General features: G+C 43.4%; 3 protein-coding genes across 3 annotated transcripts; 2 read left to right on the forward strand and 1 right to left on the reverse strand.

Moving 5' to 3' along the window:
* The first annotated feature begins 88 nt into the window (after positions 1 to 88).
* LOC130741082 (uncharacterized) lies at positions 89 to 14,469 on the forward strand. The gene is made up of 7 exons (XM_057593878.1): positions 89 to 332; positions 510 to 602; positions 1,401 to 1,545; positions 1,660 to 1,770; positions 13,794 to 13,876; positions 13,957 to 14,014; positions 14,167 to 14,469. The coding sequence occupies exons 1-7, from the start codon at positions 102 to 104 to the stop codon at positions 14,244 to 14,246; spliced, it is 801 nt and encodes a 266-aa protein (XP_057449861.1). The 5' UTR covers positions 89 to 101; the 3' UTR covers positions 14,247 to 14,469.
* Positions 14,470 to 18,332: 3,863 nt separating this feature from the next.
* LOC130741094 (uncharacterized) lies at positions 18,333 to 20,251 on the reverse strand. Its single transcript, XM_057593889.1, has 4 exons — positions 20,107 to 20,251; positions 19,817 to 19,999; positions 19,175 to 19,374; positions 18,333 to 18,979 (listed from the first exon to the last, which is right to left on the reverse strand). Exons 1-4 carry the CDS (start codon positions 20,134 to 20,136, stop codon positions 18,610 to 18,612), a joined length of 783 nt encoding a protein of 260 aa, XP_057449872.1. The 5' UTR covers positions 20,137 to 20,251; the 3' UTR covers positions 18,333 to 18,609.
* A 795-nt stretch (positions 20,252 to 21,046) lies between these two features.
* On the forward strand, positions 21,047 to 22,705 carry LOC130743562 (uncharacterized). Its single transcript, XM_057595811.1, has 3 exons — positions 21,047 to 21,053; positions 21,200 to 22,266; positions 22,670 to 22,705. The coding sequence occupies exons 1-3, from the start codon at positions 21,047 to 21,049 to the stop codon at positions 22,703 to 22,705; spliced, it is 1,110 nt and encodes a 369-aa protein (XP_057451794.1).
* The last annotated feature ends 1,701 nt before the right edge of the window (positions 22,706 to 24,406 follow it).

Genomic DNA, 24,406 nt, shown 5'->3' on the forward strand with positions numbered 1-24,406 from the left:
TTTTTTCTCTTTTATTTTCCTTATTGCTATCTCTGCTAGGGTTTATATATCCCTTGGAAGGGTTTCTACCTTCCAGTGTTCAGTTGTGGTTGAGGGAAGTCATGACACGACCTTTTGGTGTGAAGGGGCGGAAGAGAAAGGACAAGGAAGCTAAATATGATCGCGAAGAAGATGAAGACGAACATGTGCAACCTAAGAGACCTATGCTCCAAAATGAAGCACCAACACCTGAAGTAGGTATCCCAATTATGCCTAGTGACCACAAGAGTGACAACCCCAATGTCATATTCATTCTTGAAAGGGCTTCTTTGGAAGTCGCCAAGGTTGGCAAGGTAATTTCCTCCTAATCTTCAATTTGGTGATTTCATTTATGCTTCATTCGTATTATATTACACAAAAAATGTTGAAGCTTTGTTATTATGAGTTATGGCTTTGTTCATTGCATTCTTAAGATTTTTTTTCTTTGCTGAGTGCTGACTGACCGCCTTTGAATGTTGTTGAATCTGCAGACTTATCAGCTTTTGAACTCGGATGACCATGCCAATTTCCTCCGCAAAAATAACAAGAATCCTGGTGATTACAGGCCTGACATTACTCATCAGGTTGGTCCAACTTGCTAAAATGGACATGTTTTGGTCTTCATCATCATCCCTCTAAAATCTAATTTCTTTTTCAATAAAAAAACTTGTTCTCATCATTCGTATTACTTCTTCTTTCCATTATTGAGTTTAAGGTTATGGTGCTTGGTTGGCGTTATAAAAGTTGGGCACAAAAATACAATATACTCAAACTTTATTGTGTGTCCTAAATCTAAGTACATTGTCATGTACTCATGTTCATTGGAGTGGTTTATTTGGTTTAGCTCCACTGAGTCTGAACTAAGAGATTTACTTTTGAGAAAAAAAGGAGTTTAGCCATGAATTGAAGTTGGTTAAATTAACTTTATAATTCTAGTGTGTACATGCATATGATTTTCCAATAAATGGTTATTACTCTTCACTGTTCGTTCTAGAGTAAATCCCCAGAGGAACTAAATTTGTTTTCCCCCTTTCAACTATAGTAATAGTCTTGAATTCTTTTTTTTTTGCAATTTAAAATCCCATTTTATATTTCTCACGAACCAATAATCTCAAAAGTTAGGGGGAGACAAATGATTTTATATTATATTTCTCACGCACCCTCACACAAGAGCCATTTGGGCTTGAGCGTGGTCATTGCACAAACACACTTTATGCTAAAATTGAACTTTTTATTAGAAGAATTGAGTCAACGCAGATCGAACTTTGAACCACTTGGTTATAGACATGTTAGGCAAAAACTATTTTTGAAGCTCAAGTGGTGGGATTAAGACTTGAATGGTTTTATATTATGTTTTTAACAATGTCAAATGATATTTTCAGGCCCTTCTATCTATTTTAGATAGCCCACTAAATAAAGCTGGGAGGTTGCGAGCAGTATACATAAAAACTGAAAAAGGTGTTCTTATAGAGGTTAAGCCCTATGTTCGTATTCCAAGAACATTCAAACGGTTCTCTGGTGTCATGTGTAAGTTTTAGTAGCTGTTTGATTTCCTAGGCTTTAAGCACTATTACCTCATGTGCACCTGCCTGCTTTCGTCAACCTCTCATTTGTTGCTCCTAAACTTTTGTTACCCTGCAGTACAACTGCTTCAAAAATTGAGCATATCTGCTGCTGGCAAGCATGAGAAACTTCTCCGCACAATAAAAAACCCTGTGACTCAGTATCTGCCTGTCAACTCACGAAAAATAGGTGAGTTGTTTTTTCTAAGGTTTTGAAAATGATTTCATAGTTACATGATTCTTTTAAAGTGGTTTATTTGTTACAAGGATCTGTGAATCTTGATGGTTACTTATGTGTTTCAGTTCATGATAAATTCTTTTATAAAAATATTAGGCTTAAATAAGTTTTTGGTCCCTAATCTTTACCATATGTTTGGTTTTCGTCCCTCGCCGAAGTAAATGTGGGCTTTAGTCCCTAACCTTTGCCAAAATGTTTGGTTTTCATCCCTCCGGAGCTCTGGGTCAACGCCGGAGCTCCGATGGCCCATGTGGCATGCCACATGGAATTAACGAGGTCAGGTGTTATTTTTATTTATTTTTTTAATAAAAAATTTAAAACTCAGAAATATATCATCTTCATCTCCTCCCCTATGATCTTCATCATCTTCTTCATGATATGCAAAAAAAAAAAACCAGAAAAAAAAATCACCATAAAGAAACCCACATATATCATACCATAAAACTTTATAGATCAGTTTGTGGCTTTCTGCTGCAACTAAAACACAACTTAATTTTAAGAGAAAAAATGATAAATCATAAAACACAGGGAAAAGAAGAGGTGTTATGTGGGGCAAATGGGTATCAGAAATCAGAGAGCTGAGGAAGATTACATGACCATTGGTAACAAAATTCAAACCCTAGGTTCCCGCATTCAAACCTAAATCGCACAAGACCATAACTTTTCCCTTGGCCAGCCCTGTCCCAAATCGCAGATTCTTTCGGACAGGCTGAAGGATAGGAACGAGACACAGGGACGGGTTGACAGCGCCTCTGAGTGGAACCTGACTCATTCTCTCAACTGGGTTCGTGGCTCCAAAGAAGGATAAGAAGAGGAATCAACGGCGGAGCTCGCCGTTCCATAAGGTGAAGAAGACAGATTGGAGGCCAAATGGGCGAGAGAGAAGAGGAAGAAGTGGCCCAGGTGATTTCTTCGAGCTCCTTCAACTGTAGCACGCATCAGATCTGAGGGTTAAAGTTTTGCAGTGCTACTGTCAAATTGAATGCAGTTGGGATTTAGGGATAGGAATGGGTTTTTTGTTTCTGGGTTTGGATGGGTTTTCATGTTTTGTTTCTGGGTTTGAGTTTTTTTATTTAGAATTTTAAATAATTTCTTTTTTTTAAATTAATTAGATTTTTTTAATTTAAAAGAAAAATAAATTTCACGTCAGCTTATTAATCCCACGTGGCCATGCCACATAGGTCACCGGAGCTCCGGCGTTGACCCAGAGCTCCGGAGGGATGAAAACCAAACATTTTGACAAAGGTTAGGGACTAAAGCCCACCTTTGCTCCGGCGAGGGACGAAAACCAAACATATGGTAAAGGTTAGTGTTCTGGGACGACCAGGGAAGGGTGTCACCCGATCGAGACGACCAGGTAAGGGTGTCACCCGAGCGAGACGACCAGGTAAGGGTGTCACCCGAGTGGGGCCCAATATGGACGACCATGTAGCCGTGTTACCCGAGTAGACTCGACCACGAGCGGGACGGCGCTCACCCCTAGCTCGAGGACATGGACCCCACCACCTAGGGGTTGACCTAGGCCAACCACCCTACGGAACTAGGGTGGTTGGATGGTGGACCCCCTAGGCAATCTAAACCGTTGGATCGCTGCAAACCGCAGAGGGAGCAGGAGGATCCAATGGCCCTTGACCCACCAGTACGAGCCATGCATGACGTTGCATGGCTCCAACCCTAATACCCCAACTTGTATATAAGGGGGGCAGCTCACTCATTCTAAGGTACATTATTCTCTCCAATTTCAACTACCCCCTTTACTCGATTCCCTTACTCACTTTGGCATTGGAGTCCCTTGCAGGAGCCCCTCCCGGGTCCGTTCAACAGCCCAGCACACCGGCTTCACTTCTTCACTTGGCAGCCCCACTCTCGTGATCCTCCCGATCATTTGGCGCCGTCTGTGGGGAACGAGTAAACTCTTCCTTCGCCACGTGCCGTCAGAGACAAGTGCAGCAGCAACGAGCAATGGTAGAAACCCGGCAGACCTCTCGCCGTTTCAACCGAACCCCCGAGGGTCATGTGGAGACTCTGGACGAATCCGCGAACCACCAACACTCCCCCCGGCCCCAGAGGACTACCCCTCCGACTCCTCCCCGGGGACGATCCCCGGAGGCAGGGATCCTTACCCCCCATGCCGCGCACGAAGCCCTGTGCAGGCTAGAGGCCCGGGTTAGGGCGATGGAGGAGGAACATCCTCCAGAGGAAGGGCAGGAGCGCAATGTCCAAGCCCGCAACACTCGGGACGAGGTCCGCGCCCTTCGAGCGCGCCTCCGCCAGCTGGAGGAACTGGAAGATCTCTCTAGACAAGAACCGCCGTTCTCTCAGGAGGGGGAAACGGGAAGGAGGCCACCTCCCCCGTCCGACTACCACAACGATCATGGCCAAGAACAAACCACTGAAAGGGCCGTGAATCAACCCCCCCATCACCGCAGGTACCACTCCCCGCGCAGAAGTTACTCCGGACGGAGGAGCCCCGTTTCCACCAGGGAACCCCTCAGGGACCCGATCCGCCCACATGGCACCCTGGTGACCTTACCTCAGACGATCAATGGTCCTCTCTCTCCAGACATCATGGCGACCCCTTTCCCCCCAGGATGGTCAAGGCCCAAAATGAAGCTCTATGAGGGTGACTCCGACCCGACGGAGCACATCAACTTCTTCGTGGGAGCCATGCAGTACGCCGGGGCTACTGACCCGATCTACTGCCGCTGCTTCCCGATGAGCTTGGGGAAGGGCCCGATGAACTGGTTCCAAAACCTCCCCAACAACTCCATCCACAACTGGGAAGGAGTCATGTCCAACTTCTTGACCCAGTATTCCTCGGTAAGAAACATTCCAAAGTCAGAAGAAACACTGGCCCTGATCAAGCAGGGCGAGAAGGAATCCCTGAAGGCTTTCCTTAACCGCTTCAACAAAGAAGCAGGAGACATTCCGGACCTCCTCCCTCAGGTCCGCCTGATCTTGGTACGACAAGCGCTTAGGCCAGGTCCTTTCCTAACTTCTTTGGATGGAAAGAAGGCCCGGACGATGGAGGAATTCCAGACCCGATCAGAGAAATATATTAACATGGAGGAGGCAGCAACATTAAGGTCCACCAATCAAAACCCAGGCCATCGGCCCTCTGAGAAATCCCGCGACCCGGGTGAACCTAAGCGCGATCGCGAACAGCGACGAAAGAGCCAGGATGAAGCAGAAGCGGAAGAAGTTCGATAGTTACACCCCCCTGAACTCTTCCCTCTCCCGCATCTTGCGGGAGAGAGCCTCTACTGACCTCAGGGACAAACCTCCCCCGCTACTCACACGGGGGGATAAGCTGGATTCCAAGAGGTTTTGCGAATTTCATGACAGCCCCGGTCACAACACGGACGAATGTCTGAATCTGAAAGACAAGGTGGAAGAGCTGGTTAGAATCGGGAGATTGTCAAAGTATGTCGCCATCTCCTCAGGCAACCCCCCTCGTCCGCATTCGCCACCTCCCAGACGATCACCCACCCCACCCAGGGCCCGGCCCGGACCCCCCCCAGGAATCGTGCACGTACACCTCCTCGAGAAAGGAGCCCCCGTCATAGAACCCCCGACCGGCGCAGGAGTCCCGAACGCCGTAGAAGTCCGGATCGACGCCGCTCTCCAGAACGGCGGGACCGAGATGATGTACGACGACGCCACGGGACCAACCTGGTCGACGTCGGCTCGATTGCTGGAGGATGGGCAGCAGGTGGACCGTCAAACAACAGTCGGAAGAAAAGCACTCGAGTTATCATGTCAGCCGCTGGGAGGCCTCGTCCTAACTCCCTTCGCACGCCGCAGCAGAAAGTTCCCATCACCTTCACAGAAGACGACTACGGCTCGGACACTGGCGAGGAGGACGACCCGATCGTCATAGAAGCCCTCATCGCAAACGGTAAGGTACGGCGGGTACTCATCGATACAGGTAGTTCTGCTGACATTATGTTTTACGATGCTTACAAAACCCTAGGCTTATCTGTGAAAGACCTGATCCCCTATGACCATGACCTAATCGGGTTCACTGGGGACAGAGTCCTACCGTTAGGGTATTTTGATGCATACCTCTCCCTAGGAGACCCTAATGTTTGCAGGACTATCAAGGCCCGGTTCTTAGTGGTGAAATGCTCAACAGCCTACAACGCCATCATCGGCAGACCAAGCCTCAATGTCTACCGAGCCATCATCTCCACCCACCACCTGATGCTGAAATACCCGTGGGCCGGTAGGGCAATTTCCGTACGCGGAAACCTAACCATGGCCAGGGGGTGTTATAACTCTAGCTGCAGATTGGCGCGTGAGGATCGCAAGAGGAAAGAACCCGACCAAGGTAAAAGGGTCGAAAACTTCCATCTCCGAGCAGGAGCGTGCTTGGCGGACATCGATCCACGAGTGGACTAATCTAGAGAGGACCAACGTCTAAAGCCGGACGGGGAAGCACGGTCAGTCCAGATCGGCCGTGGCCTCGAGCAAACCACCAAACTGGCGCGAGACCTCCCTCAAGATCTTTCCAACCGACTGGAGACCCTCCTGAGAAGCAACGGGCACCTATTTGCGTGGTCGTCCGCAGATATGCCAGGCATCGACCCGGCATTCTGCAGTCACAAGCTATCAGTAGACCGTAGATTCAAGCCAGTGGCCCAGAAGAAGAGGCAGATGAGCGCGGAGAAGCAGGAAGCAATCAAGGAACAGACAACGGAACTTCTGAAAGCCGGGATCATTCGCGAAGTTAAGTACACCACTTGGCTTTCGAACGTGGTCCTGGTTAAAAAATCCAACGGGAAGTGGAGGATGTGCGTGGATTACACGGATCTGAACAAGTCCTGCCCTAAAGATCCCTTCCCCCTCCCCAGCATCGATGCCTTGGTGGACAACTCCTCTGGGTACGAATATTTGTCCCTCATGGACGCGTATTCTGGGTACAACCAGATTCCGATGTACAGAGACGATGAAGAGAAGATCGCTTTTATAACCGATCGGGGGACGTATTGCTATACTATGCTCTCATTCGGCCTGAAAAACGCAGTGGCCACCTACCAACGAATGATGACCAGAATCTTCGGGGCGCTGATCGGGAAGTCGGTCGAAGTCTACATTGATGACATCATCGTGCAGCCGATCTGGCCGTCGTGTTTGAACAGCTGAAGAAGTACAATATGCGCCTCAACCCCGAAAAATGCACCTTCGGAGTCAAGAGCGGAAAGTTTCTGGGATATATGCTCACCAGTCGTGGGATTGAACTAAACCCCGAAAAGTGCCAGGCTATTGTAGAAATGAAAAGCCCTAGGACGGTCAAGGAAGTCCAGCAATTGGCGGGGCGGATGGCAGCAATCGGACGGTTTCTCCCAAAGGCTGCCCTAAGAGCCTTACCACTCTATGCCCTGCTAAAGAAAGGAGCAAACTTTACTTGGTCAGAAGAGGCCGAACAGGCTTTCTCCCGGCTGAAAGAGGTTCTCACCTCCCCACCGATCCTATCAAGTCAAAAGCCAGGAGAGCCCCTATACTTATACTTAGCTGTCCGAGACAAGGCTGTGAGCTCCGTGCTGGTACGAGAGGAAGCGGGAGCCCAGCTTCCGGTCTACTTCGTCAGCCGCTCGCTCAAAGGAGCTGAGCTAAGATATCAGATGCTCGAAAAAGTGGCACTCGCCCTCCTAACCACGGCCAGGCGACTCATAGCATCATTGTCCGCATCATTGTCCGCACAGACCAACCGGTCAGGCAAGTCCTCCATAAACCGGATCTAGCCGGTCGAATGGTGGGTTGGTCGATCGAGCTTTCCGAGCATGATATTCGATATGAGCCCAGACGGGCGATCAAGGCGCAAGTCCTAGCAGATTTCCTGGTCGAACTCACGAGCGAAGAAGACCCACCGGCGGAAATCTCCTGGGTCGTCCACGTGGATGGCTCGAGCAACAAAGAGGGGGGCGGCGCCGGGATCGTCCTACAAAGCAACTCAGGGATGATCGTAGAACAGTCACTACACTTTAATTTCCCGGCCACTAACAACCAAGCTGAGTATGAAGCTTGCATCGCCGGTCTGGTGACAGCGCGGGACCTGGGGGCGCAGGACATACTTGTCTGCTGCGACTCCTTACTAGTGGTCTCACAGGCTAACGGAGAGGCGCAGGCCAAGGACCCAATTCTGGAACAATACCTCTCCCACCTGAAGCGGTTGGCTGCCACCTTTCGTAAGGTGGAGTTCCGCCACGTCCCAAGAGCTGAAAATGACCGCGCGGACACCCTAGCAAAGCTGGCTAGCACCGGGAAACCCGGACTGAACAGGACAGTCATTCAGGGCACACTGGCCCTCCCGTACGTCGCGGGCCCCGACCGGTCCGCTGGAATCCACACCTTGAGCGTTGGCACGGACGACGATTGGAGGACCCCTATTGTTAAGAACCTCACAACGGGCTGGCTACCACCCGACAAGTCGGAGGCCAAGAAGCTGACTAGGAACGCTTCCTGGTACACCTTGGTGAACGGAGACCTCTTTAAGAGAGGATTTTCCACTCCTCTTCTTAAGTGCTTATCAAAGGAACGTGCAGAGTACGTGCTCGCCGAGATCCATGAGGGCAGCTGTGGCCACCACCCCGGCGGGCGTTCTCTGGCGAGAAAGGTCCTCCGGGCCGGCTACTACTGGCCCACCTTGGAGAAAGACGCAGCCGACCACGTTAAACGCTGTGACCCATGCCAGAAACACGCCGACCACCGCTTAGCCCCGCCCGAACGTCTCTCGACTATGGTCTCCCCTTGGCCTTTCCACCAATGGGGAATGGACCTCTTGGGACCTTTTACAACCGCGCCAGGACAGCTGAAACACCTAGTCGTCGCGGTAGACTACTTCACCAAGTGGATTGAAGCAGAACCCCTTGCAACTATCACTTCGGCCCGCATACAACGCTTCTTTTACAAGAACATCATCAGCCGATTCGGGATACCTGGAGTCCTTATTACCGACAATGGCACACAGTTTGCCTCCCAAGGGTTCAAGGAGCTCGTAGACGGGCTCCACATCAAGCACCACTTCACCTCTGTGGAACACCCCCAGACGAACGGACAAGCCGAAGCGGCAAACCGAGTAATCCTTAGAGGGCTCAAGAAAAGACTAGACGACGCTAAGGGCAACTGGGCAGAGCAACTCGATCATGTCCTTTGGGCATACCGCACAACGCCGCACTCTACGACTGGGGAGAGCCCCTTTCGCCTAACTTTCGGCACAGAGGCGGTGATCCCAGCAGAGATTGGAGAGCCGAGCGCTCGTACCATGGGCCACGACCCGGGACAGAACGACCAACTCATCAATGAAGACCTGGACCTTCTCGTCGAAAGGAGAGCCGTTGCCAATTGCAGGGAGTTGATCGCGAAGCAGCATGCAGCCATCCGCTACAGCAAGAAGGTCGTCCACCGCGCGTTCCTACCAGGGGACTTAGTCCTCCGCAACGCCAGCATCGGAGCCCGAGGGACCGAGCGAGGCAAGTTGGCCGCCAACTGGGAAGGCCCATACAGAATAACTGAAGCAACCGGCACCGGCGCCTACAAGTTGGAGAAGCTCTCGGGCGAAAAAATCCCCCGCACTTGGAATGCCACCAACTTGAACCGCTACTACAGCTAGCACTGTCATTCAAACATTTGGAATCGGTTTTCTGTTTTTCTTTTATTTTCTTAAGTCTAGAATCAAGGAGCTACTTCCAATCCTCCTCTTGTAACCGACATGCATACTTGCGTTATTTAATGAATCAAGAAGGAGCGTTTTGTTAAGTTATTTTCATAGAACCGATCGGAACAAACAACAAGACCTACCGGGCACCAAACTAAAAGACCCACCGGGCACCACCTAAAAGACCCACCGGGCACCAACCTAAAAGACCCACCGGGCACCAAACTAAAAGACCCACCGGGCACCACCTAAAAGACCCACCGGGCACTAAACGAAAAGACCCACCGGGCACGACAAACAAAAAGACCCACCGGGCATGAAATTACAAGACCCACCGGGCATGGCAAATCGAAAGACCCGACCGGGCATGGGATCTAGAAGCCCTCGGGGCACCATAACCATGCGGCCCCGCAAAAAAATAATAATAATAATAATAATAAAAAGTCCTACCGGGACAATCACAAGACCCAACCGGGCACGTCGAATAATATAGATCGGAAATAAAACAAACCGAGTAGTGCATCCATTAACATTGATTGTCATTACAAACGGTTACAATAGCCCCGCACGGCTTAGAACACTTGAACAAAATGGAAAAAGAAAAAGACACCAGAACAAAATGAAATTACAATCCCCTCAGGGGGCATTCTCCTCCGGGAAGGTTGGGGTAAATTTTCCTTTGGAATCCACAGTCCCGATCCGGCCTTCGGAGACCACCTTTCGGTACCCGACCGGACCGGTCACCAAGCCCGGGTTGACAACTGTAAGCTGGCTCACCGCATTGTTGAAAGAAGCCTTGTTAATCTTGGACACGGTGGCCGTCAGCTTTTTCTTGTCTGCTTCCAGAGAGGCGATCCTGGCCTCAAACCCTTTCTTTACGACCGAATCCTGTTCCCGCTCTTTCAGCAAGGCAGCCTCTACCTCCTTCACGCGAGCCGCGCCGGTCTCAGCTTTCCCCTCCGCAGACTTCAGCCGCCCCTCCAGATCTTCACGAGCCTTCTCGCCGTCCTGAACCTTTTTCTTCAGCTGCTCATTCTCAAGCTTCAGGCTGTCCAGCAACTTGTTTAGCTCTTCGATGGCAGAGCACCCCTCTTCCAGCTCCTTGTTCATGGAGGATATCAGTTGATCATCCTTCTCTGTTTTCTCCCTGAGCTCCTCCAGTTCAGGAAGAGTCGACAGCTGGAGATACCTGACAGCAGATGCGGTCTTGAGCGAGGCACGGAGAACATAATTGAGGAGTCCGGCAGGCTCCCAATCGCCCAAGTACTTTTGGTCATTCTCCGTCAGCACGAGATCGTCGATCTGCGCCAGGTGCTCCCGGCAGTTGCCAGCCCTAGGACCCCAAATGGAAAGCCTTTCAGGCGGGGGTACCACGGTGACGGGCACTGCCCGCTCCGGGTCAGAGCCCTGCACTTCACCATCAGCATGATCTTGATGGTCCTCCACTCGGCGCTTCTTCGAGGCCGGCCCTGGGTACCCTCACCCTCAGAAACCGACCGTCCTTGCTCCTGGATGGGATCGGAGGTCCCCCCAACTACGGCCCCTCCCCCGTCCTCCGGGTCGGGCTGGGGTTGAGTTTCAACATGTCCCTCTTCCCCTTGGGCCACATCATTCCCTTGATCCACCTCTTCATCGGAAGACTGTTCGTCTTCAACCTGTATCGCGTCCAACAAAGTCCTGTCAATGTCCGCCATGCCACCTGCCCAACAATGAAAACAACATTAGCACTCGAGATAGGAAAAAGCAACGGGAAGGAGTATCACAAGTAAGTAGCTTACGCAACAACTTAGCGTTCCTTCGAACGCTATAAGAACACAAGTCATAGCATCGAAGGGGACGAACCGGGACCTTCTTGTCCCCCTCCATGACATAACGGATAGCGCCCATCAACAGCCGCTTGAATTTCAAATCGGTCCCCGACAGGGCCCCCTCGTCCGAAACTGAATGAGGTCACCTTTTCCCTATAGTGGGCCGCGTTCCAGGCCAGCGGAAAACGCGCCCGCATCCCGCCCGTCGGTCCTGGCTCGAACCACCAGAACGGAGGCGGCGAGGTCGGCGCCACCCGGTAAAATTGGTCCTTGAAGTCTTTATACGAATCGGCAAAGGCTTTGAAGATCGGGAACACCGTCCTCAGAGTAACCATGCCGTGACCGCCGTGACCCTGGGTATGGGCGACCGCGAAAAGATGGAAAAAGAGAGGCAGGGACGGCACCTGCCCAAAAAGCGCGCAAGCGGTCTCATAACCGCGCACGAAACCCCAGCCCCCGGGGTGAAGTTGGGAGGGCGCCACCATCATATGACGCAGCACGGAAACCTGAAAGTCGGTTAACGGCATCCGCACCTTCACCTTCTTCATATTATAAATGTGCATATAGATGCCGAATGGGGGGGTCTGCGGGAGCCTCTCTTTCTTGCCAGGCGCGAAAACATCATGCCCCGGACCGATCTGCGTCTCGGATAGATAATACTGTCGCCGGAAGTGCCCCTCGTCCTCATTGGCGTAACAGGACTCGAGCCCCAGTATTTCCCGACACCAATCGTCTAAATGCGCTCGGTCACCCTCCAAATGAGGCCACTTCTCTCGGTTGATCTTTTTCCGTTTCGGAGCATCTTTGCTCATCTTCGGCTTGGAACCTCCCCCGGCCGCTTTGCCCCCGACCGCTTTGCCCTTTTTCTTTTCGGCTCCGGTCATACTTAAACCTGCACAAGGGAAAACGTCGTTTCAATATCTCAAGTTATTGACCACGACTCAAAGGGGAAAACCAGTAGGATCCGCCTTTGTCCCCGGCAGGGAGAGCAAACCCAGCGCCGGAGGACTGGCCCACGGACCGCCCCTCCGCCACACGGGGGGGGGGAGAGCCAACTCTCTCCTGTCCGAAAAGACGCACCCTAAGAACCCCTAGAGGACGGGACGAGGAGAAGAAGAAGAAAATAAAATGCGGAAGAAGTCGAGAAGAACTCACCAAGTAACAAGAAGAGGACGATCACCGCCTGGAAATTGCGCCTTACGACGACGGAATGGAGAGCTTCAAAGGATGAAAAGATGAGAGCTTGAGGTGCAGAAGAAGGAGAAAAACGCAAATGAGATCCCTTCTGCCCTTTTTATAAGGGAAGTTAGGAATGGGAAGCGACGCTTCACCAAACCCTACGTCTGTAATGATGACCCTAGGGGAGGCGGGAAAACTATCATCCAATCAGCTTCTGCCACGTCAGCAAGGGAAGTGAAACGACGTAACGCGTGCCAATTGTTGTCAGACGCATTAATGGCACTGCCAAGACGTCGCTTCATGTTACTGTTACGTAACGTTTGGAATTCGAGTCGTCACCTCGCCGTCCCGAGGTCCATGGGGGGGGTGACAACCGTCCCATATCATGGGGGTGATGACCGTCCCATATCATGGGGGTGACGACCGTCCCATATCATGGGGGTGACGACCGTCCCATATCATGGAGGTGACGACCGTACGATTGACGATCGTCCCGTATCATGGGGATGACGACCGTCCCCTCCGGCTTCATCTTCACCTTCTTAAGCTCATGCCTCACTCATGCAGTGAGGCAGAGCTAGGGGGCAACTGTTCCAGCAAGAGTTGGCAGGTGCCGATCCAAAGGATGTAGGGAAATTCGCATAAACCTGACCGAAAGCTTCTAGCCCACTACCTCAGTGGACTAGAGCTCGGGGGCTACTGTTCTGGGACGACCAGGGAAGGGTGTCACCCGATCGAGACGACCAGGTAAGGGTGTCACCCGAGCGAGACGACCAGGTAAGGGTGTCACCCGAGTGGGGCCCAATATGGACGACCATGTAGCCGTATTACCCGAGTAGACTCGACCACGAGCGGGACGGCGCTCACCCCTAGCTCGAGGACATGGACCCCACCACCTAGGGGTTGACCTAGGCCAACCACCCTACGGAACTAGGGTGGTTGGATGGTGGACCCCCTAGGCAATCTAAACCGTTGGATCGCTGCAAACCGCAGAGGGAGCAGGAGGATCCAACGGCCCTTGACCCACCAGTACGAGTCATGCATGACGTTGCATGGCTCCAACCCTAATACCCCAACTTGTATATAAGGGGGGCAGCTCACTCATTCTAAGGTACGTTATTCTCTCCAATTTCAACTACCCCCTTTACTCGATTCCCTTACTCACTTTGGCATTGGAGTCCCTTGCAGGAGCCCCTCCCGGGTCCGTTCAACAGCCCAGCACACCGGCTTCACTTCTTCACTTGGCAGCCCCACTCTCGTGATCCTCCCGATCAGTTAGGGACCAAAAATATTACCAAGAGAAAGAAGTAATTGCTCTCCTTGGTTGTTAGGTCTTTCATTCAGTTCAGAAAAGCTCGTAAATATGAATGACTACGTATCAACTGTTCCCAGCGATATGAACCTTGTCTTTGTGGTATTCTCACAAGTTCCCAGCTTTCAAATTATATTATTGTTATCTCGGTACATGTTTAACTTTTGGTAATCTAATTTAAGGTAGGAGCAATGGCCCATGGGAAGGTTGAGACGGATTACACAGAGGACTATATAGCAGGTAGAGTTTATCCATATACACTTTCACCTTAAATTTTGTTGTGAATTCCAAATACATTTTACGTTAATGGTAAAACTACCTCAGATAATTACTTCAACAATTCAACTGTCAGTATATTTTAGTTTCTTACTTCATTGTTTTTCCTGATGCAGTTTCTGGGTACCCTCTAAGTGCTGCTTACTGTATTACAAGGATTTGCAATGCCCTTGAGGCGAAGTGGAAGATATTGTGATTTAGATTCTTCAGTTCATGCCTGAGATACATTTTTCCAGTTTCAGCAGTATATTCATGTAATATCAGGGATAGGCAGGCGGCCTAGCAGTAATGTGGGAAATCAATTTCAAGATTAGTTAACTGTGAGGTTTTTTGAGGGCCTGCTTTATATATTGGACCAGAATGGTGCTTTTAAAGTTTATTGATTGTCAAAGCTGTATTTGAATTAATCATACCTACCATCTTGATACATTAGAAGGCTAGACGGATATGCTGAACAAGGTTTAATTTATATTATGTTCACTGAACTAATACACGGTTCTAGATATTTGATGGGATTGATGTTGAAATAATATATTTTAAAATCATTTGAGGTTGGAAAATTGATTTGTATTTTGAAATGTTATCTTAAATTTCAAAGTATTGGTTTTATTTGGATATAAGGCACACTAACTGGTCCAATGCAATATTTACTATTTTGAATCATTAACCAAAGTTTTTAGTATTATTTATGTTATCTAAAGGATGACTTTTTTAGTCGATCCAACTAAAAATATCAAAACAGAAAGAATGTTTTAATTTATTTAAGACAATTACATTCATGTTCAAGCTACCAAGTCATCTAAGCAAAAGAAAAAATAAGCAAAAACTGGAATCACATGGGGAAAAATGTATCAATTATTAAGTTCTCAAACACCAGTAATTTGGAAGCGATCAATTAAAGCAACCTAAGTGAAATATGAGAATGGCCCAATAGTAAGAAGTTGACGAGTAAAAACTGAAATGAGATGTATTGTATGTTAATTTCAGATAAGGGGAAATAAAAGGAATTACAGCTGCATCACGATCCATCTCAGTATGAGAATGGCCCAATTGTATGATGTTATCCTTTGTTTTTTTTTTATAAGCTAAAAATTGCATTAAAGGGAGTACAAGGGGTACTCCAACCCATAGAACAAACAAAAGAAATAACAAGGTAAAAACAAACCAAGATACCCACCCAAACCCACCAAAACTACATCATTACGGGCCCGTTTGGTGACCAGGACAGGATAGGATAAGACAGGATAATAATCATATCCTGTTGTTATCTGTTGTTTGTTGCGCCAGCAGGATATGATAACACTATCCTGTCTCATATCCTATCCTGTCAATCATGTGTAAAAGTTATCCTGAGGGGGGAGTTAGGATAGAGCAGGATAGGATACCAGTTATATATTTTCTTTCAGTATCCTAACTCCAAATTAATTTATTTTAATATTATATAATTTATAATTTATAATAATATTAATTAATAAATATAAAAATATTTATTTAACTAAAATAAAAATAAAAAAAATTATTATTCATAAATAGTAAAATAGACTACTCACTTACAAATATTGATTTATTAATAATAATAGACTAATTTAATATTTTCATATCCTATTATCTAAAAATTATTTATCTACTTATATAATAATTTAAATATAAAGTATTTTTGAAATAATAATATTTTTAATTTAGTTAATTTTTATTGTTTATCACGTGTCACAACTAAGTGAAAAACATTGATTACAAATATTAATTTTTTAATAGTAATAGATTAATTTTTTATTTTCATCTCCTATTATTTAAAACTACTTATCTACTTATATAATAATTTATAATTCAAATATAAAGTACTTTTGAAATAATAATATTCTTAATTTAGTTAACTTTTATTGTTAATTATCACGTGTCACAACTAAGTGAAAACCAATCGGTTAACTGCATAATTTTATTTAACATATAGGGCATCTTCAAAACAATAAAATAGGCTAATTAATAAAATATAAATTAATTTTATTTATTTTAAAATATAGACTCATTCATGAAAGGCTTAATCCAGTTTTTGGTCCCTAACCTTTGTCATAAATATGGCTTTAGTCCCTCGCCGGAGTATAGGTGGGGATTGGTCCCCAGTTTTTGGCAAAATGATTGGGTTTGGTCCCTCCGGCCATTTGGGTCAACGTCGGAGCTCCGAGAAGCTCATGTGGCATTGCCACGTCATTTAATGAGAGCTTATGTGGCTTTTCTTTTTCATTTAAATTCTAAAAAAATATAATTAAAACCCTTAAATCCCCTTCTTCCTAATTAATCCTTCACCTAATTAAATCATTCATTTAATTAAAATAAAACAAAAATCAATTAACACTAAACAAAAAACAAGCACTACATGATTTTATGCAATTACCCTCTGATTTTCTGCAATTACCAAGATTAACTGATACAGGTCCTATCAAAACTACATGATTCTTAACTAGGTTTGGTTCTTTCTCTACTTTGATTTTTAAAACCACCCTGTCAATTTCAGATTTAGGCTTTCGACTCCATGCCTTACTACCATTAACTGTAGCTGCTGCCTTTTGATCATGATGGGTTCCATATTGTTTATTGACATCATTTTTTGAAATTGGAGTGGGCAGGTTTTTATGCAAACCATTGGCCACATAAAAAAGGGAAATGAAGGTGAATAGAAACCCAGAAAATCATCATAGAAAAACCCAGAAAAAAACCTTTCCTCCTTCTTCCTCCTCCATTACCAAGAACAAAAATCCACAATATCCAAACCCAAAACCACAACCAGAAGAAGAGAAAAACACAGAACAATGAAAAAAAAACTCAATCTTTAACCCCATTACCCATCTGAAACCACAACTCCAACCCAACCCGCATAGTTTCGCTGCTTGGGGAAGAAGAGATAGGGAATTCGCGATTACTTCAATGATGGCTTGGTGGAGGTAGGTCGCGGTGGCTATTAACAGTGCGGAAGCAGATCTACAACGTGAAACCCAGATCTATACCGTGAAGGAGAGGGAAACAACCAAACAAGAACCAAACCCATCTCCGACCCAGAACCACCGCCCATCGCCGCGAGTCGCCGCTCCATGAACCCAGAATTGCGAGCTCGCCGCTCTCTTCCTCTCGATCCCATACACTCTGTTCTACCATCTCTTTTTCTGCCCTATCCCTTTGTCTGCTTGACTGGTGGTGGTGCGGTGGAGAGAGGACAAGAAGAAGACGAAGAAGAAGGGAGTGGTAGGGTGGGTTGATGATGATGAAAGATGATGATGAAAGATGTGTGGATGAAGATGATGATAAAGAGGATGTTATGTGGATGAAGATCCAGAAAATGAAGAATGGTTTTTTTTTTTTAATTAAATGAAGGATTTAATTAAGGGTTTAATTATAAATTTTTAGAATTTTAATGGAAAAAAAAATTCCACTGAAGCTCACTAATTGACGTGGCAACGCCAGATCAGCAGTCGGAGCTCCGGCGTTGACCCAAACGGCCGGAGGGACCAAACCCAATCATTTTGCCAAAAACTGGGGACCAATCCCCACCTTTACTCCGGCGAGTGACTAAAGCCATATTTATGACAAAGGTTAGGGACCAAAGACTGGATTAAGCCTTCATGAAAATGTAAAGAAATTAAATTTAATAGAATGATCAATTTTAAATGTATTTTTATTCAAATATAAATCTGATACATTTTTCATTATCATATCCTGTTCTTATCATGTGCACCTCAAACACAGGATATGATAAGAGTCTATCCTGCTCTTATCCTATCCTGTTGATATCCTGTTCACATATCATATCCTATCCTGACCACCAAACGGGCCCTACATGTTAATGCTACCACAATTAGCATTGAAATTATGCTACTAGGTTCAGGCATCCAAATTAAAGCGGTAGTACATATGTTCAAAGATCAGCTGAATAAATATTCATCAAGTTTCCTCTTACTAAGGAACAATTATTTTATTATATTAAATAGCCCTCAATTGAAATTCGCAAATGTAACATTTCTCTATTAGTTGCAGAGAACATATAAACAAAATAAACAAGCCATTAACTACACATTTTACAATATCCAAGTCCAAGAAGAACACTTTTTCAATACTAATATTCAGTATAAGTTTACAAGTCATTTTCCTTTGAGCAAGAAAGTAGTCGAAACACTATGAATCGTGATCATTCCCTTTAAGGCCTGCCTATTTTAAGACGATAATTTTAAAATACATATCAGATTGGAACTACTATGTGTTTAACATTGAAAAACAAAACAAGGTAAGTAAGTAGGTTTAACACACAAAATTATCTTTCATAGAGAGCATCCAAAAATGAGGCTAAACAACGAAATAGTAAGTAAACCATTTTGATGCTAGGCTACACGTGACCTGCAACTCAAACTCTAAACACTAAAATGCAAGTAAATCAAAACCCTAAACATAATTAAATAGTTGAGATGCTATGCTACATCTGATATATGATCACGTGACCCTACAACCATGTTCATTGTGCCTTCAGCCCAAGATCTGAGAATCAAATGCCATCAACATTGTATATAAGGTCATCATCGCCGTCCTCTTCTGCCACTCCCACGTCCTCCTCCCCCTCTCCCTCTTCCTCTCCCCCCTCTCCCTCTTCCTCTACCATTAAAATTTGATCTGTGGGGCTTAGGCTCGACGGATTGCACTCCCCTCCTTTTCCGGTTTGGCATTTCATCATCGTCATCATCTTCCTTATACCTGGCTGAGCTTCTCGAGGTGAAAGTGATTTGCCGTGATCCTCCTGGACCCTGCTTAACACCATCTGGAACACGTGAATGTCGGCCATCTTTGAGAGAAGCCACTCTATCTCCCATAGGAAGAGAGTCCTCTGTTGCAAGTGATTTTTGGCTCCAGAATGCCTCTGCATGCTGCTCATCCTTAATTTCATACATCCTGCATATTATGTGAAAATGTTTCAGTAATTAAGAATCAAAGCATATGAAACAAAAATAAAGAAATCCATATTTCAGAAACATGCAGTCAGTACTCTACAAAATCTCACAGATAGTAAATAGTTAATACTGATGGATCAACCTATTTATCTACCATAAAAGGACAAAAACCGTGCAACTTGGTCAGAAATTCTACCTTGGAACCCGAGTTTTTTCATTCATTGTATTTGCAGGTTCATCTTCAGATGATTCTGGTGCATCAGAGTCATTTAGACTCTGATCATCATCCGACATGACAGGTTCAAAATGTTCATCCAACAGAGATGTCTGTTTTTTAGAAGAACCCATGGGATGTAAAGCCAGATATTCTTCGGAGGTCTCCTTAATCTCAAACTCCTGGAACCAAATAAGAATAGTAGTGAGAATGAGAAATATGTCTGATTTAAAGACAGCAGAATTAAATAAAAAACTACATGGAAATATTACCAAATTTTCAATCATACGCATTCAACTATTTTATGCTCCAGTTAAATTTGAAATTTTCATTACAACTTTTAAGCACAAACATACATTGAGCGCCCATAAGAAATTTAACAATGAAACTGAAGGGAAACAAATAAGTGCAAACATGATATTTTTTGTATGCCAAGATTTCGAAACATCATTAAACATGACAAATACAAGATTTAAATCCAATTCAGCCCATTACGACAGTGGGAAGTTATTAATGTAGCCAATCAGGAGAAGTATGAAGCTTTGCTCGTTAGGATAAAAAGGGCCGAGGAGAGAGAATGAAGTCATTAAAAAACTGAAACTGGCACGTTTTAGATCACAGTACCTTGTCTGTAAATATAGATTTAAATCGCTCATCTTCAAGATCATGAATGTTAAGCGTTTTCTTTTTCTTAGATGCCTTTTTAATTCCATCTTCACCGGCATCTCCCTTCTCATTTTCAGCTTCTTCATTTTCAAGGAGACGAGCTGCAAGGGTCCGGTTAACTTTGGGTAATCTTTTCTTGATCTGCAAGGAAAACGGTTGAGGCATGCCCATGGATTAACATTTTAATCTAAACCATTTAATTAAGTAAAATATGAACACAAAACTAAAATGTTCAGAGAGGAGTCAACCGTAATTCGTGAGGCCCGTTCAGCTTCCATTTTTTCTCGCTTCTGCTGTTCAATATAAGTTTCATATTCGAAAGGATCCGCCAATGCTTTTGCCTACAAAATAATGGATACATGATATAATAGAATAAAAACAGAACATAGGTCTAGCAACATCTAGGAAAAAGTCTTGGACTCTTTTAAGTGATGGGATTTTATATGAAAGAAGAAAATCACTCAACATTCTAGGTATTTCATCAATATTAATTTTTTGGCCATAATTAGTAATATTTTCTTTTTTATCTGTTAAGAATTTAGTATGCATTTATTTTTTGACATGTATAATTGTCCACGTCTATTACTATTTCTTTCCATATGTTAATTGAACCAAACAGTATTTACCGTATTTAAAAAATTATGCAGCAACCTAAGAGATGTACTATCATAATTTTTTGGACAGCTAAAATGTAGAAATTACATACCATATCTATTTTCTAATTTTTATGGAGATACTTTTTTCTTATACTCAAATTAACCTATAATTAGTTTTCCCAATAAAAAAAACAAAGATTCACCTACCAAACTCACAATTATTTGTTACATGTTAAAAAAAATATCAAAAAAATCTATATCAGAGATTCTATTATCTAAATAAATATGTCAAGTTTTTTAAAAAATACTTTTACACATGAGTATCACGTTCAAACTACTACCATTTTATAAAAATAATCCTAATTTGACATTATCAAAATATGGTGAGTGTGATTAGAAGGACAATTTTAAGTTGTGTAAATGAATTTTCATTCTCAAAATGAACAAAAAAAACACAATATTTCTCCTTTAATTTTATTTTCTAATTTAATTTATTTGCCTTATTTCATTTAATTTCCTTCAGATCTTCGTATAGAGGATGAAGAATTGCATAACTTATGTATGATTGAGATTGAAAAAATATTGCAAGGCAATGGAAGGTCACTCAAAGAATTTCCATGTTTACCATACCCTAAACTTTCAGAAATTCATAATTTTGAAAATAGATTCGTAGCAGATGAGTTGAATTATAATAGGGATGAAATGGTAAAGATTCATGATTAATTAGTCAGTTCCCTTACTTCAGAGCAAGAGATTGTTTATAAGAATGTTTTGGACGTTGTGTTGTCTGATAACGGTGGATTCTTTTTTCTATATGGTTTTGGAGGAACTGGAAAAACATTTGTTTGGAATACATTATCTGCTGCTTTGCGTTCAAGGGGCCTTATGGTCTTAAATGTCGCATCTAGCGGAATTGCATCGCTATTGTTACCTGGAGGTAGAACGACTCATTCAAGGTTTTCTATTCCTGTTTCGATAAATGAGATATCAACCTGTAATCTTCGTCACGGTTCCCCAAAAGCTGAATTATTGAAAAAAGCAAGCCTAATTATTTGGGATGAGGCACCTATGTTAAACAAACATTGCTTTGAAGCTTTAGACAGATCTCTTAATGACATTATGAAGACTCAGTCTACCCATGGTTATGACATTCCATTCGGAGGTAAAGTTGTGGTACTAGGAGGCGACTTTAGACAAATACTTCCAGTTATTTCCAAAGGAAGTCGTTCTGAAATCTTCGGTTCAGCTATCAATTCTTCATATTTGTGGAATCATTGCAAGGTAATGAAGTTGACTGTTAATATGAGATTACAAAATGCTACATCGACTTCTTCAGCATCAGAAATAAAAGAGTTTCCAGATTGGTTGCTTCAAGTGGGAGATGGTACAGCTAAAACGATTGGTGAGGAAGAAACACTTATTGAGATTCATCCAGGTCTTCTTATTGAACAGTGTAAGGAACCGTTGCTTGAATTAGTTAATTTTGCATATCCAAACCTTGCGCATAATTTGCAAAAAAAATCATTCTTTCAAGAAAGAGCGATCTTTGCACCAACACTAGAATGTGTAGAGGAAATCAACAACTTTATGTTAGCAATGATTCCTGATGATGAAACAGAATATTTGAGTTGTGATACTCCGTGCAAGTCAGACGAAGATTCGGGTGTCAATGCAGAATGGTTTACATCTGAATTCTTAAATGATTTCAAATGCTCTGGAATTCCAAACCATGCAATTAAACTGAAAGTTGGTGTCCCTATCATGCTCATTCGAAACATATACCAAGGTGCAGGGTTGTGTAATGGCAACAAGGTCGGTGAAACAACATTTATTCCAAGGATGAACTTAACTCCATCTAATTCTGACATTCCATTCAAATTCCAGCGCAAACAATTCCCTGTTACATTATGTTTTGCAATGACTATAAATAAAAGTCAGGGGCAATCTTTATCTCATGTTGGACTGTATTTGCCAAGACCTGTCTTTACTCATGGGCAACTATATGTTGCACTTTCTAGAGTTAAATCTAGAAAAGGGTTGAAGATGCTCATCATAGATGATGAAGGAGTTGTATCTAACACTACACGCAACGTAGTGTATCAAGAAGTCTTCGATAATATTTGACATGTAAGTGTTTATTTATCTTACAATTAATTTCAATTAAAATTTTAGAAATAGTAAAACCGACATGGTAATTCTCTTTATTGTTTTACAGCATAAAAAGATATCAAGCAATTTATTGATCATCTAATTTGAAGGCGTATTGACGTTTCTATAAGGTTAGTTTACAACTTTCAAATTATACACAGTTTAATTATATTTGTATTGATTACTGATTATTACACTAATAAGGTTTTTTTTCCTTGCTAGGTTCTATAGCTCAAATATGCTTGATTGACAACAAGCTCGGTTATGAAGTCTTTATCATTAATCATGGACTACAATTTCGAATAAGCGTTCATGTTGCTGTCATTGTTATGTTTATCTTATTTCAATTTCCATGTAATGCATTACTTAAAAACTTGATTTTTATTACTATTCAAGTGTTGACAATGCGAGGTATCTACAACCTCATCAAATTAATATATTTGCTGTGGTCAATTCATCTACATGTTTGTAAAAGAGTCTAAACTAAGTTAAAAGACATTACTACTGATTCATCTTTACAATAAAATTAATCGCCGTGCAACGCACGGGTAAAGAACACTAGTATATTAGAAAAGAACAACTTCTAGCATGACGTGTCGCTCTCACAGGCCAAGTTAGTGACGTGTCGCTCCCAGATTAATTCTCACCTAATATTTTACACGTAAGCTCTTTCTCCTTGGCCCCACTTGCCACATGTGCCCTGATTTTTCCTTACCTTATTTCTCCTTAATAAAAAAAAATACATTTTTAAATTTTAGATTTGATTAGGATTTAGGTTTTTTATTTCTTGATTTTATCTTAATTTATTTTTGATTTATTTTTATAGTATTAATTAATTTTTATGGTATTTTTATTGAATTTTCAGATTTTTAATTAATTCCGGATTTTATGAGTTTTTATTGTGATTTGCTAGATTTTGATAGTTTTTATCTATATTTATTTATCTATATTTATTTAGTACATTTTTAAAACGTGTCGCTCTCACAGGCCAAGTTAGTGACGTGTCGCTCTCAGATTAATTCTCACCTAATATTTTACATGTAAGCTCTTTCTCCTTGGCCCCACTTGCCACATGTGCCCTGATTTTTCCTTACCTTATTTCTCCTTAATAAAAAAAATACATTTTTAAATTTTAGATTTGATTAGGATTTAGGTTTTTTATTTATTGATTTTATCTTAATTTATTTTTGATTTATTTTTAGAGTATTAATTAATTTTTATGGTATTTTTATTGAATTTTCATATTTTTAATTAATTCCGGATTTTATGAGTTTTTATTGTGATTTGCTAGATTTTGATAGTTTTTATCTATATTTATTTAGTACATTTTTAAATTTTAGATTTGATTAGGATTTATGTTGTTTATTTCTGGATTTTATCTTAATTTATATTATTATTTATTTTTAGAGTATTAATTAATTTTTATGGTATTTTTATTGAATTTTCGGATTTTTAATTAATTCCGGATTTTATGAGTTTTTATTGTGATTTGCTAGATTTTGATAGTTTTTATCTATATTTATTTAGTACATTTTTTAATTTTAGATTTGATTAGGATTTATGTTGTTTATTTCATGGTTTTATCTTAATATAAAATCTGTGATATAAATCAATAATACATCCCATCAGCAAAAACCCTCTTAAAACCCTGCCTACCTCCACCATCTCCTCCATGGAATTCATCTCCTCCATGCAATTCTCATCCCATCTCTCCACTGAACGGAACCACCCCCACAAAATCGTCTCATCTCTCCACGGAACCACTTTGTCATCTACTTGCAATCGCATCCCTCCGATTTGCTGC

This window comes from Lotus japonicus, chromosome 1, assembly GCF_012489685.1.
Source record: "Lotus japonicus ecotype B-129 chromosome 1, LjGifu_v1.2".
Classification (NCBI taxonomy): Eukaryota; Viridiplantae; Streptophyta; class Magnoliopsida; order Fabales; family Fabaceae; genus Lotus; species Lotus japonicus.

Excerpts from the sequence above, each read along its gene's own strand:
- LOC130743562 (XM_057595811.1), top strand. Across the intron at positions 22,267-22,669 it reads GGTTGTGTAATGGCAACAAG|CATAAAAAGATATCAAGCAA; the intron begins GTCGGTGAAACA and ends ATTGTTTTACAG.
- LOC130741082 (XM_057593878.1), top strand. The coding sequence starts at position 102 with ATGACACGACCTTTTGGTGTGAAGGGGCGGAAGAGAAAGGACAAGGAA. Across the intron at positions 603-1,400 it reads GGCCTGACATTACTCATCAG|GCCCTTCTATCTATTTTAGA; the intron begins GTTGGTCCAACT and ends TGATATTTTCAG. Across the intron at positions 1,546-1,659 it reads ACGGTTCTCTGGTGTCATGT|TACAACTGCTTCAAAAATTG; the intron begins GTAAGTTTTAGT and ends GTTACCCTGCAG.
- LOC130741094 (XM_057593889.1), bottom strand. The coding sequence starts at position 20,136 with ATGGAAGCTGAACGGGCCTCACGAATTACG. Across the intron at positions 20,000-20,106 it reads AACGGGCCTCACGAATTACG|ATCAAGAAAAGATTACCCAA; the intron begins GTTGACTCCTCT and ends TTTTCCTTGCAG. Across the intron at positions 19,375-19,816 it reads AATCTATATTTACAGACAAG|GAGTTTGAGATTAAGGAGAC; the intron begins GTACTGTGATCT and ends ATTTGGTTCCAG.